The 13,830-nt window shown below is 52.5% G+C and overlaps 1 protein-coding gene across 10 annotated transcripts; it reads left to right on the top strand.

The window, feature by feature from the left end:
* Positions 1-803: 803 nt before the first annotated feature.
* Positions 804-12,141, top strand: CDK16 (cyclin dependent kinase 16). Of its 10 annotated transcripts, none has more exons than XM_036270627.1 (16): positions 804-1,188; positions 5,880-6,087; positions 6,651-6,802; positions 6,904-7,029; positions 7,151-7,207; positions 7,305-7,419; positions 8,056-8,150; positions 8,248-8,310; positions 8,555-8,678; positions 8,818-8,938; positions 9,041-9,138; positions 9,222-9,327; positions 9,413-9,455; positions 9,580-9,670; positions 10,730-10,807; positions 10,893-12,141. In XM_036270627.1, exons 2-16 carry the CDS (start codon positions 5,886-5,888, stop codon positions 10,928-10,930), a joined length of 1,509 nt encoding a protein of 502 aa, XP_036126520.1. In that variant the 5' UTR covers positions 804-1,188; positions 5,880-5,885; the 3' UTR covers positions 10,931-12,141. The 10 variants fall into 10 exon arrangements, 9 of the variants coding, with proteins under 9 accessions (XP_036126520.1, XP_036126517.1, XP_036126519.1 ...); XM_036270624.1 differs by having other exon boundaries at positions 1,167-1,188; positions 9,392-9,455; positions 10,893-11,407; XM_036270626.1 differs by lacking the exon at positions 804-1,188 and adding an exon at positions 1,205-1,629.
* Positions 12,142-13,830: the final 1,689 nt, after the last annotated feature.

The raw sequence follows: 13,830 nt of genomic DNA, 5'->3' as shown, positions 1-13,830 counted from the left end.
TGTCTAGCCCTGGTGGGCTTTTGTCAAATAGTATTTCCTCTGCCAGCGTGGTCTGATGTATCACCATTAGTATAAACCTTACTGAAAAAGTAACTGGTGTGAGCAAGGTTGTCATAGTAAAGGTCATCCCAGAAGAGCCGGGGAAGCTGGCTTTGGACGGGGTGCAATAGATGTTCCTGAAGATTGCTGCCGTTTGAGTGGGGCTTGGTGTAGTTTTCCAGGCAGAGAGGTGAGGGATTAGGTCTGCCTGGTAGTGCTTGATACAACAGACACCCAGTAGAACAGAACGCGGGCAGGGCTGTAGGGAGCAAAAAAAGGGTGGCAGGAAAACCCAATTTAGGGTGCAAAGGTAAAACCTCTCATGAAGCAGAAAAAACCCGCTCTCAGCCTAAAGTCGCAAGCATGTGCAGTGATGCACTCGCCCGTCTAAAGGTCCGCCTTTCTTCTCACCGTAGGCTCCACCCCATGAACCTTGCTGAGAGATGGGAGGGGTTAAAAGCGGGATAAAAGACAATTGAACGTTGTTTTGGCCAATCACCTTGCTGTGTGTTTGGCCTATGGTGAAAGGAGCTCAGAACAAAAAGGAGGGCCCGCCCCACGGCGATGAAAACCGGGCAGAGGTGTGGTAGGTAGCGAAGTCACGCCTCTTCAGCCCAGCCACGCCCTTCATTCTTGCACGGCCTCACCCCAGGGAGCAAGTTTGATTGGCTGGGCGACAACCTCAAAGGGCGGGACCATACACCGTCACAGTGGGAATAAGCTAGCGGTGTGGGAGTGTGGGGGAGTGGGAGGGAGAGCAGCTGGGCGGTAAAGGCCAATGATTCAACGGGCAGCCTCTCCTAGAAAAGTCATCTTCTCGCGAACCTTTAAAATTGCTGTCTCCCGAGGCACCTCAAGGGACTAGGACTGACTGCCTCATCTGTCTTTCCTCCCTGCAAAAGTCCCGTTTGCCACCATGGGGATGTACCAAGTGAGATCGAGTAGGGGGAGCGAGTGGTGACTGACAAGCTGCTTACTAACTGCAGCCCACTTGCTAGCAAACTTCTAGCAAGATCGGAACTGAGTACTAAACAACCTCTACACTCCTCCCTGGCGCCGTTCCAGGGCTGCCGCCACATTCCCTGGTGGGCGCGCAATGGCCACGCCCCCTCCCGCGGCGGACGGGTCTTTTGGTACGTGCAGACCGAGGTGAGTCCCCTCCTTCCCACTTCACCCTGTCCAGCGCGTGCGTGCGCATGCGCGGAGCGCGGCGCGCGCGGTAGTTGGGTCGTAGGCTGTTCGGCCCTGGGATCCACCGCGTCTCCGTGAGCAGTGGACTCTGAGCCGCGAGCCGCCGTGAACTCTTGGATTCGAACCGGTGCCGACGAGTTCGGGGGCATCGCCAGCAGCGGCCAAGCTCATGGCCGGCTGAGCGGGACGCCGCCTCCGCCTCAGCCACCGCCGCCGCCGCCGCCTCCTCCTCCTCAGCCGGCGGCGGCCCGGGCCCAGCAGCCATGGCCGAAGACTACTGGGACGGGCGCCTGCGGCGTACAGGAGGAGAAGGAGGTCGCGCGGCCTCAGCCCGGGCCGCCGCCCCAGGCGCCTCCGCGCCGGCCCCGCGGCGCTGAGGTTGCTCGCGCGCCCCCGCCGGTGAGCGCGTCACCGAGACGTGGGGTGGGGACTGCCCTTTCTCCTACAGAACCAACCCAGACCCTAGTCAGTGCCCAGGGGTCTGGGCTGCACCACTGGCAAGGGCCTCCTCCCCGCAGCGAATTGCCCAGAATGCACCAGGGCAGGGGGTCATTCAGGGCCTCCCTGACCTTGGCCCCGCCCTGGGCCCGGTCTGGGAGCTGTGGGTGGGAAGTACTGTGGGTGCTAATGGGGAGCGGGGTGATCGAAGGACTAGAGGGTGTGGAAATGGGTGGCAGAGTGGTGAAATGTCGAGGTTTGCTAATGAGGGCCTGAGTTACAGAGGGGTAAGAGCTGTGTAAGGTTTGGGGTCCATTGTGTGCTAATGGCGGGGGGGGGGGGCGGTGCAAGGAGGTGCAGGGACCTAAGCTTGTATAATAGGTGAGTGGATGTCACAGAAGTGCTGAGATATGCAAATAGGGTTTTAGCTGTAGAAAGGTCCTCTGTGTGTTAACGGGGAATAAGGTGGTAAAGGTACCAGAAGGTGTGCTAATAGGGTCAGGGTTTGAGGTCCTGTGTGGTGATGAGGGTCAGGATGGTGTTAATACTGTGTATTTGTCCCTGAAGGACTGCAGTGTGTGAGGGTCCAGAGTGCGCTCATGGAGGGCAGGGTAGTGGAGGAACTAGAGTGTTTGCTAATGAGGATCAAAGGTGTAAAACGTATGTATGTGTGGTAATAAAAGTCTGAGTAGTATGAGGCCCAGTCTGTGCTTATGTGGGCAGAGTAGCTATCAGCTTTGGATGTATGGAGCAGGGGGGTGAGACAAGTGTCTTAGCACTGTAAGAGGTTCAAGATGATGTGAGATCAGTGTGTGTCCATGAGGACTGGGGATGTCTCTGAGACTAGGTTGTGATAAGGGGCAGGGTAATATATAAAGTTAGAGTGACTGCTAGTGTGGGTTTAGAGCCATGGAGGCGCTTAAATGTATGCCAGTGTGGGGAGAGTCAGCGTTGTATGAGATCTGGAATATGCTAATAAGAGTCAGAGCACTGTGGAGACAGTGTGTGCTTGTGTCCATGGAAGACTGGGATGTGTTGAGGTTCCAGGGAGTGCTAATGAGGGGTAGAGGTGTGGAGGGTTTCTAGTGTGCAATAAGGAAGATGAGAACTGTGAAGGGTCCAAGTGTGAATCAGCAAGGGTTATAGCTGTGGAAGAGTTGAAGCAAAGTGAAATAAGGAACAAGAATGTGTGAAGGTCTAGGTGTGCTAAAGTGGATTTGAGCCATGAATGGCTGAAGTGTGTGCTAATGGGGTTGGGGCTGAATAAAGACTTGTATGCACTAATAAGGGTCAGGCCATTATAGAACCGTGTGTTTTCCCCTGGACATAGGCTTGAGTAAGGGTTCAGGGTATGCTAATGGGGAGGCACTGTGTGAGGCCTAGTTGTGCTAATAGAGGTCAGGGTGAAGTGGAGGTCTAGCTTGTGCTTGTGGGAGGTGGCAGGGACAGGGTAGTAGGAGAACCAGAATATGTGTTAGTGATCGTTGTAGCTGCGGAAGGGTCTAAGCTTGGGTTAAAACAGGTCAGGGATCTGCAAGGTTCACTTTGTGTTAATGGGATTTAGGGCACTGAAAATCCAGTGAGTGCTAATGTGGGTCATCTGTAGAGGGTCCCAAGTGCATGTTAATAGGGGTCAGAATCATGTAGGGGGACCAGTACGTTAATAGGGGGTGAGTGCTGTGGAGAAGCTAACAGGCAGCTGGGCCTGGGAGGGACCCAAGAATGTGGTGGTAGGAGTTAACTTAAAAGGTTCTGTGTTCTATTGGGGCTTTGTGTGCTGGTGGCAGTTAGAGATAAAGAGAAGTTGCAGGTGCTGATAGCAGTTAAAATGGTAGAAGCCTTCTTGAAGGCCCAATGTATACTGAAAAAAGAGGACATGAGGGTCCAGTGTGTGCTTATGGAAGTCCGGACAAGATGAGGATGGTATGTTCCTATGGGCGTTAGTAGAATGTGATGACTGTGTTCTCTCTCCGTGTGGTGTGAGGTGGTGAATGTCCTTGGATATGAGTATTCAAGTTTTACTGCATATTAATGTTCAAGTGTCTCTGTTCACAGGGGCCCACCCAGGGCCCCCTTGCTGTGGGTGTTGCATGGTACAAAGATTTTATTCCCCATCTTCCTAAAAATCCCCCCAAAACTGAACTCTGGAACATGTCCAGCCCTTGGAGTTTCCAGTTAGAGGTCATGGACCCATAGCTCCTCTGGCTCCCTCCTTGTGGTCCATCTAACCCTATTTACAGCCCCATCCTCCCCCCGCTCCTCCATTCCCTGCCATAGCAGACAAATGGGCTGGATATCTGCCATTCAGACACAAGACAGTCTTTTGGGGCTGCCATGCTTCACCTTCCTCAGCCTCTGGTCCAGTGTTCAGCCTCCTGGGTTAGGATTTTATTGTTATTCTGTGTTTTCTGTATGGACATCATTGTCTTTTCTGAGGTCTTTCTATGAGGCTGGCCCCCTCTATCCTCTATCCCTCCTGAGGGTGGTGAGGTCAGGCAGGCAGAAGTGGGGTGTGGGGGCCTCTGGAGTAACACTTGATTTCAAGGTAACAGATGACCCACTTCTCGGATCCAGCCCCAGCCTCATCCTCGACCTCCTATCTAGCTTCACTTCCCTTGGGCCCAGGGCCATCTTAGGCCCTGCTGTGAGTCCAGATGGTTCCTGGGCCAGGTCTTTCCCCCTCCTTGCTGGCCCAGAGCCCAGGAGGAAGCAGAAGAAGGCCAGCCTAAGCCCTTTGGTGGCCCCGTTCCCTCCAGCAGCCCCATCTAGGTAGGTCATCTTCCTGCTGATGCCAGCATCCCTGAGCCACCTTGTCTGGGGTTGTTCATGAGTAGCAGGGACTCACCCTGTTCACCCTGATAGAGATTGGTTTTAGGCCCTCAGCCCCCTGATTTCATTTATTTCTACCATAAGCACTTTTTGAGCATCTACTCTGTGTCAGTCACTGTTCCAGGTCCTCAGGATATAGCCGTGACCTAAACAGACAGAAATCTACCCTGGCGGAGCTGATCTTCTAGTTATGGCGGTGAGGAGACAGACAGTAAAGAAGTAAACCAATAAGTAGATGGTGTCATTTCTGAGGAGGTGATGAGTTCTGGGGGGTAATTGACAAGGTGAGGGAGCTCAGGATGGTTGAGATTTTAAATAGGGTTATTTGTGGAGGGTTATTCATGAAAAAGGTAATATTTGAGCAATGGCTTGAAGGGGGTGAGGGAGTGAGCTGTTTTTGAAATCTGAGGGAAGGGTATTTCAGGTACCAGGAACAGCCAGTGCAAAGACTCTGAGGTGGGACTGCTGGGTGTGGTTGCAGAACAACACAAGGGGGAGGTGAGGCCAGAGAGGTAATAGGGGTGAATGGGGTAAGCCCATGTGGGCCGCATTGAGGACTGGGACATTTATTGGGGGTGATAAGGGAGATGTGATTCATTCTCAAGTAGAGGAGAAATGTGACCTGGCTTGTAAAAATCTGGGTGGGACCCTATGAGTCCCAATCTGATTGGACCTTTCCAGCAGCCCTCGGGACAGCTGTTATGCATTGAGATTCCCCCCACAACCCCACTTAGTGGTTGGATCTGGGCCAGACTCCCACCCCCACCCCACACCCCTCACTTGGGTAGATCAGTGGCATAGTCCACTAGTCACCATGACAATAGTTGCTAGGGGAGGTTGGAGGTCCTTGTGGCCATAAAGAGCAGTCTGCCTTGGTAGCTGGGGGTGATATTGGGTTGGTGCTGGCAGAAAATGCCATTCTATAGGCATACCCAGGACCATGTCAGTCATTCTGAGGTCCTGGGCAGTCCCCCTGCCCCACCCATCCCACCCATGGCTGGTTTCATCACTGCCACAGCACCCAAGAATGCCTGCTGCTCCCACAGTGAGGCTGCCCCCATAGAGACCAGCATTCCATCATTTGGACCCTTGTCCTCATCCATCCATCCAGGAGTCAATACTCAGGTGGGCTATTTAGGAGCGGGGTCCCCAGGGGCTGGCTGTAGGTGGGCAGGCACTGACAAAGGTCTCCATCTATGCCAGGTTTCTAGGAATCCTGAATGGTTCCAGGGCTCCACAGTGGTTGGGTGGGCACTGACAAAAGTTCATGTCAGTGTCCCTCACTAAGTTGTCATGGGTTTTAGGGGGCCCATGGTTGTTAGGCAGATGCTAACATGGGACCCATTCCCATCCATACCTGCCCCCCACCCCTACCCTCTCAGGTCGCCATGGATCGGATGAAGAAGATCAAACGGCAGCTGTCCATGACACTCCGAGGGGGCCGAGGTGTAGACAAGACCAACAGTGCCCCTGAACAGATAGGCCTGGATGAGAGTGGTGGTGGTGGCGGCAATGACCTTGGAGAGGCCCCCACCCATGCTGCCCCTGGGGAACCTTGTTCTGGGCGGGGACTACTCAGTTCTGCACCAGGTGGGTCTGCTGACCACTTCTGCCCCTAGACTGGTTCCTAGATTCTGCCTCCCAGCTGAGTTCCTATTAGACTTGTGTTCTTTTCATTTTTCTTTCTCCATTTTCTCCCCCTGCCCTGCCATCCTCTCTTAATATTGTCTCTATATCTGTGCCCCTTTTGTTGGCTTTCTGCCCAGGCCTTGGAGAGGAAGGGTGCCCTCCCTGCCAGATGCCCCAAACCTCCTTTTACCCTTCTCCTACACTCTATGCCAGTCCCCTCAGGCCTCCTGGTGCCTGCCTGCCCTGGGCCTTTGGCTACCTCTGCCTGCCCCTGGCCCCAGGCTAGCTGCAGTCTCAGCTCACCCCTGGAACCGGGTGTTCCACTAGGTGACTATTCCCCCTGCCCTGTTCAACCTTCCTGACCTGTCTGAACCTCCCTAGGCCTTACCGCCCTCTCCCTGAAGGACCCCAGGTTGCTCTGGGGACCATATGCACACCTGTATGATGAGGGAATATATTCATGGGGAAGAGGATGTTGGGGGTCCTGAGTCCACCTGGCCTGCCCTCCCCGTTCCCACCACCAGAGATTGTTCATGAGGACTTGAAGATGGGGTCTGACTTGAAAATGGGGTCTGACGGGGAAAGTGACCAGGCTTCAGCCACGTCCTCGGATGAGGTGCAGTCGCCAGTGAGGGTGCGCATGCGCAACCATCCTCCTCGCAAGATCTCCACTGAGGTGCTTTAACCCCCCATCCGGGAGTGGGTGGGGCTGAAAAAGAGAGTTGGACCTGGGGCAGTTGAGCTCATGGTCCTGTTTCTCCCTGTCTTGCCTACTAGGACATCAATAAGCGCCTATCACTACCAGCTGACATCCGGCTGCCCGAGGGCTACCTTGAGAAGCTAACCCTCAATAGCCCCATCTTTGACAAGCCCCTCAGCCGCCGCCTCCGCCGTGTCAGCCTGGTGAGCATCTTCTGTTCCTGTCCTCTCCTATTTCCTCCTCCTCCTCTTTCCCTACCTCCTTCACCACTCCCCCCAGACCCCTTCCCTGAGTTTGCTTCAACCTGCCTCCTTTACCCCACAGTCCGAGATTGGTTTTGGGAAACTGGAGACCTACATCAAGCTGGACAAGCTGGGCGAGGTGAGGGACAGCCAGGAGGCCCATGATGGGGATGGATGTCAATGGGAACTCCCTGCAGCCTCAGGCTCCTCTCCTGTAACTGTTCCTCATTCACCAGGGTACCTATGCCACTGTTTATAAAGGCAAAAGCAAGCTCACAGACAACCTCGTGGCACTCAAGGAGATCAGACTGGAACACGAAGAGGGGGCACCCTGTACCGCCATCCGAGAAGGTACAGACATCTGGGAAGATCTGCCCAGGCTTCCTGGGCACTCCCTGTGGTACACACACCCACACCCCCCATAGTGAGAACAGGCTCGAGGTTCTGGTACTTCCTTCCTGATACTCTGGGCTTTATGAGAAGGTGCCCATCACCCACATATCTAGGTAATAATCAAGGTAACTAGGAATCTGGTTGTGTTTGGAGAAGAGGCAGATGAATTAGAAAGCAAAGTTCTTGCTTTGGTTCTGAGAACATCCCTGAAAGTGCTCACCAATTTACTTAATACAGTAGTTAGTTGTAGTCAGAACGTCACATACAATAAATTTGAATTGCATAGAAATTGAGTGTGCAAACTCAGTTCCAAATGAAGCTGCAGGCCTGTGTCCTGAGGATTTTAGCAATGCCCCTTTTGAGAAACCAAAGTGAGTTTTGAAAATCTAGTATCACGTCATCCTGGGGCTGCAATCCCATGTTCTTGTTTCATACTCTTCTCTGAGCCTTAGTTTCCACATCTGGAACATGGGGACATACCTTCCTGGCATCAGGTGGGTTAGAGCTGGTGGCTGTGAGCTACCACCCCAAACTGAACAGGGAAAGTAGGAAGCCCTGGGTGGGGCCCTGACTCTCCTCCCATGTTTCCTTCAGTGTCCCTGCTCAAGGACCTCAAACATGCCAACATCGTCACACTACATGACATTATCCACACGGAGAAGTCCCTCACCCTTGTCTTTGAGTACCTGGTAAGATTGGGTGGCAGTGGATCCCAGGGGAAGGTGGGGAGATGGCCAGGAGCCACAGGATATGAGCCTTCTATCTTCCTCTACCTTCTATCCTCAGGACAAGGACCTGAAGCAGTACCTGGATGACTGTGGGAACGTCATCAACATGCACAACGTGAAAGTGGGTGTGGGGCAGGAAACGGGCACAAGGGGGCCCCCACTCTCCCACTCCACCCCACAAATCTCCCAGAAATGACTTCCCATTTGGCTTTTTTGCTGGGAGGCATTGAGGGCATTTGGAATCCTCTCTTTTGTGAGACAGGGCTCTGGGCTCAGGGTCTGTGTTTGGGAGGGGGAGCAGTGCCTGCTGGGAGTCAGTATGCTGGATATTCTTTGACCTCTGCCTGCCATTCCTGGATTCCCAGCTGTTCCTGTTCCAGCTGCTCCGTGGCCTGGCCTACTGCCACCGGCAGAAGGTGCTACACCGAGACCTCAAGCCCCAGAATTTACTCATCAACGAGAGAGGAGAGCTCAAACTGGCTGATTTTGGTACCCTCAACCTCCCCTTCCTGGTGATCCCCCAGCCTTGCACTCCAAGCCTCTCCCTATCCCATGACCACCTAACCTCAGTCCCCCAGACTGCTCAGGACCACCTCGATTCCAGTTGCCCCTTCTCTCTGCCTACCAGGTCTGGCCCGGGCCAAGTCAATTCCAACGAAGACCTACTCCAATGAGGTGGTGACACTGTGGTACCGGCCCCCTGACATCCTGCTCGGGTCCACAGACTACTCCACCCAGATTGACATGTGGTAAGGACAAGTGGAAGTGGCAGGGGCCACTTGGGTGGCTTGGTCACAGTGGCCAATGAATCAGCTGCCTCCCTATTTATTCACTGTGCCCTCCCTGCCCAGGGGTGTGGGCTGCATCTTCTACGAGATGGCAACAGGCCGGCCCCTCTTCCCAGGCTCCACGGTGGAGGAACAGCTGCACTTCATCTTCCGAATCTTGGGTAAGGAGGGACGAGCCCTAGGAGCTGTGGGGACATGTAGGGAGGCCCTCTGAAATGCTTAGGGTAATGCCTCTTCCCGCCAGGAACCCCAACTGAGGAGACATGGCCAGGTATTCTGTCCAATGAAGAGTTCAAGACACACAACTACCCCAAGTACCGCGCTGAGGCCCTTTTGAGCCATGCACCCCGGTGAGACTGGTGGGTGGGTGGGTGTGTGTTAGGGGCCAGAGTGCCCAAACTCAATTTAAAGCAGGTCCCCTTGTCCTTGTGGTAGACTTGATAGCGATGGGGCTGATCTCCTCACCAAGCTGCTGCAGGTGAGACCACCTTCCTGAGCCAACCTTGGGGCCTGGGGGGTGTGGGGAAATGGGGAGCGTCAGGTGGGGAGGAAGAGAGGCCTACTATGTGAAAGTGTCAATTCTCCCCCTTCTCCCTACTCAGTTTGAAGGTCGAAATCGGATCTCTGCAGAGGATGCCATGAAACACCCATTCTTCCTCAGTCTGGGGGAGCGAATCCACAAACTTCCTGACAGTGAGTGGAGCTGGGGAATGGAGTGGCCTGTGGGGGCTGTGGGGAACAGGATTGCTGTAGACAGCTGAGCAGGTTTTACAGGGCTCTGCTTCGTCTCCTCTAAGGGGGTACACACTTTGTTCACATGGTGTTTATTACAGACAAGTTGCTTAGTTTTCAGTTCCTTTTATCTTTCATGGAAATTTTCAAATATGCATAGTAACAGATACAATATCACTTTACCTTTTTTAAAGTAAACATTTCCTTGTAAGGTTGTATACTAAGAAATGCACAGATCATAAGTATACACAGCACAATGAGTTTTCACAGACTTAACACACATACAGGGCAGGAAATAGGATGTGAAAAGTTCCCCCAAAGTGCCCTCTTGGTTCCTTTAGATATTCCCAGCCTCTCCCCAAGGGTTACCACTAGATAGACTTCTCACAGCTTAGGTAAATTTTCCCTGTCCTTGTACTCTGCAGAAATGGAACCATAAGGGGTGTTCTCTTTTTACATCTGACTTTTTAAAACTTTTTAATATAGATATTTTTAGTTAGATCTATGTTTTATGTAGTAGACCAAATAATAATACGAGTCCCCAAGTACTCTATCAGGTCATCAAGTTGTGGTCAGTCTGGTATTATCTATATATTCCCTCTGGTTATTTTGAATCAAATCCCAGTCTTATTATTCATCTATAAATAATTTTGGCATATATCTATAAAATATTTCTTAAACATAATTATTATTGCACCTAAAAATGGCCCACTTTGCATATCTCCCCACTGGACTAATCTAAATCAAATCCCAACACCATCCATCACCTAGAGTTAACAGGTGATAATTGCAATAACATTATCACACTTGACAAAATTAATGATTTCATGGTGCCATGTAATAGTCTATACTCCGTTTTTCCTAGTTGTAGCTCATTTGTGTGTGGGATTATTTGATAGATGAAAGTCAAGCCTAAAAGAAAAGGCAACTCTTTCTAATTCCCCCAATGGGGCTATATGGCAGGTGGTTCTGGATGGCCCCATGGGTCATTTCCTACTTCTGTCTCCCTTCTACCCACAGCTACTTCCATATTTGCACTAAAGGAGATCCAGCTACAAAAGGAGGCCAGCCTTCGCTCTTCATCGATGCCTGACTCAGGTAGGTGTGGCCCTCGCCCTCTTCCCTGCCCCATCCACCTACTTGCTTGTTCACCAACAGCCATCCGCTCTGCTTTTGCCCGCAGGCAGGCCAGCTTTTCGTGTGGTGGATACCGAGTTCTAAGCCACAGACCCAGGCCCCAGCAGGCAGCAGCTGGAGGGATGCCACACCCCTCACAGGGCAGCCCCCAACTGCATCCTCCCTGCTTGCTGCCTGCCTACCTGCCTGATTCATGCTCGCCTGCCCACATGTTCCCTGCTGCCTGTCCAAACATCCATTGGCCTGTTTGCTGGGTGCTAACAAAGCTCTCATTGCTCCTTCACCTGGTCTGTCTGTCTCTCTCTCTGTGTCTTAGTAGTAGCCGGCGGACAGCATGGCCGTGCCAGCCTCCCACACTGAGGCCAGGCCTATACCCCTCCCCATCATACCCTTCCCCAGGACCACTACCCCATGGCCAGCAGGGGTCCGACTAGCCCAGGCTGGGGATCTCAACTCAGACAAGATGTGGCGATGCCTTGGGTTTGAGGTTTCCCTTGCCTGCTTTCCTGCCTGCCCCACCTGCCTCATGTTGTGTGGGCCTTTTTTTTGTTTCATTCATTGTTTTTTAATTATTTTAAATGAGGTTTTCATTTTTTAAATGCAATATCTCTGTATACAGACTGGCTGGGCCCCACCCCCTATCTGTGGCCCTCCCACAGTATTTTGTGCAATGAAGCCCTGCTCCCAGTCTTTCCAAGGCAGGGACACAGCCCCTATTCAGAGCCCTGACCATCACCAGAACCTGGGGTTGGCTAAGGGAAAGCATGCCTTGACCACTCACCTTCCTACCCACGCCCATCCCCCTGCCTGTCATCCCCAGCCGAAGGGGTACCTAAGGACTACCGGAGACTCTCTGGGAGATGGACATGGTGGGGGGCCCCCAGTCTTTCCCTCCTGCAGTTCTATAGCTGGGTCCTCCTTCTGTCTCAGGGTCTCCCTAGCCTAGCCCTCTTGCCCCCATCCCACTCGGTGCTGTTGAGTAGGGGCCCTGCCAGGAACTGACCAACTCAGCAAGGAGCCATAGTGTGTATATATGCACAGGCAGGGATGGGTGCATGGGGGGTTGTGCCCAAGTGTTAACCCCTAGCCCCTGGGGAGGGTGAGGCAGGGCAGGGACAGTCTCTGGGGTCAGTCCCAGATGGGTGGTTACCTCCCCTTCCTCCACTCTAAACCCTGGGGCCCTCAAATGGGGTGGGAGGGCATGGGTGGGGGCCCTCCTAGTGGGGTTTGGGAGGTTGGGTTCCTGAATGCACCATAATCGCTGTATGAAATATTAAAAAGTCTAAAGTGAAAAATGTGATTGCAAATCCCTGCAGAGGTGAAGGTGGACTTGACCCAGGGTGAGTACTAGGACTTTGGCAAATTCATACCTGGTCCCCATAATCTAGGAGAGCAATGGGAGTGGGCCAGGAACAGGTCATGACTATCAAAAAGGCATCTGAGGGGTTGCACACGCAACAGTGGAGCACTGAATTGAAACAGGGCAGGCTGAACAGAGGAATTAGATTTACCCAAGAATAAATGAGGCCAGATAGAGGGTAGAGACAGGAAGGTATATAGAGGCCATTTGTTTGAAAGACACTTGGACGGCCCAGTAAAACCAGGAGGTAGGGAGGTGAGGCAGAGAGGCCTAATTATAACCACCACATGCCTGACCAGGACGCCATGAGGCAGGCCAGTTGGAGAGAGACTTTAAGATAGATTTTGGACCACTGAATAGGTATGGGAATCCTATAATACTTGGGTTAAAAATCAGGAGTGAGGTCATAAATGGAACTGCAAGTTTGGATCATTGGTGTCTAGAAAATGATAAAAAACCATGGTGAGGCATGGGTGAAATGACCCTGGGAAGGATGCAGTGGTTTGTGAGAGACACAGATGGAATGACACTTCCTGGGACTTGACCTCCTGTGTGAGCATAATGGAAACTTCTAACCCCTGTCTCACCATTTTGGGCAAAGCCAAGAAGAGACATCCAGGCAGAATAGATGGGTTGGGCAGGGCCAGGCAGATGCTACAGGTTATAGCAAGCTCAATTAAGTAGCTGGTTAATGAAGTCCAGAGACCCAAGGGCTTCTAGTTACTCCAGTGTGTTCCTATAAGCTCTTGGTGATAGCTCAGCTTGCAGCCTTATGGTTCCGCAATGGCTGCCGTATCCCCAAAGATGGGAAAGCAAGCAGGGAAAACAGGGCATCCCTTCCCTGCCTGTTTCCTTGGAACAGGTCCAAAACTTCCACAAGTTCCTGTGCCATCCTTTGGCTAAAATAAGATGATATGGCCATCTGTGGCAGCAAGGGATGCTAGGAAAATGAGGACCTTGCAAAGAGGACAGGATTGCCAGGCCAGACTTAGAAGGGCTAGAATTCACACAACTGTTGCTCTAGGAAGAAGTGGTAGGATCATTGGTGTGGGCAGAGGTTGGCCTCTGGAAGGTGGAGAGACCCACTCCAGGTCTGGGGAGGTAGGCCTGTTGGATTGTAGGACCGATGGGCTACCCAGGTAAATGGGGAGGGGAAGTCTGCAGAGGGCAATGAGGAAAGTCAATTCAGAGACAAGATACAGCTGGACTTGAGCAATGTGGCAGGAGCCAAAACTCAAATGACACTCTTGGGGCCCCCCCAGGTGAAAGGACTGCTCCCTTTTCTCAGAGTTTACACAACTGAGTTGTGACACCTCCGTCTGTGCCAGGTGTAGGCTGAGGGCTAGAATCACAGTAATAAACACAATCCCTGTCCTGCAGAGGTTAACATAGAGGTAAATGATGAGATTGTGTGTATGCCAGGGTTGGGGGAGGACTGAAATTGTGCAGGGAGAGGGTATTCTGGATATACTCCAGGGACCTGTGTGCATGAGCTTAGAGAGTGGAAAGGCAAGATGTGTTATTGCCTGTGGAAATGGGTGGTGAAGTGAAGGAAGTTGCTGAAACAGATCCAGAATCATGAGTGTCTTGGGGAGTTTGTGGGATGATTGGGTGGGGATAGCCA

Source organism: Molossus molossus, unplaced genomic scaffold (assembly GCF_014108415.1).
Source record: "Molossus molossus isolate mMolMol1 unplaced genomic scaffold, mMolMol1.p scaffold_m16_p_2, whole genome shotgun sequence".
NCBI lineage: Eukaryota > Metazoa > Chordata > Mammalia > Chiroptera > Molossidae > Molossus > Molossus molossus.
This window is presented reverse-complemented; position numbering and strand designations above follow the sequence as displayed.

Coding starts and splice junctions, on each gene's coding strand:
- CDK16 (XM_036270629.1), top strand. CDS start 5,410: ATGCCATTCTATAGGCATACCCAGGACCATGTCAGTCATTCTGAGGTC. Junction 6,088..6,650: donor ACTACTCAGTTCTGCACCAG/GTGGGTCTGCTG, acceptor TCCCACCACCAG/AGATTGTTCATGAGGACTTG. Junction 9,456..9,579: donor TCCTCACCAAGCTGCTGCAG/GTGAGACCACCT, acceptor CTCCCTACTCAG/TTTGAAGGTCGAAATCGGAT.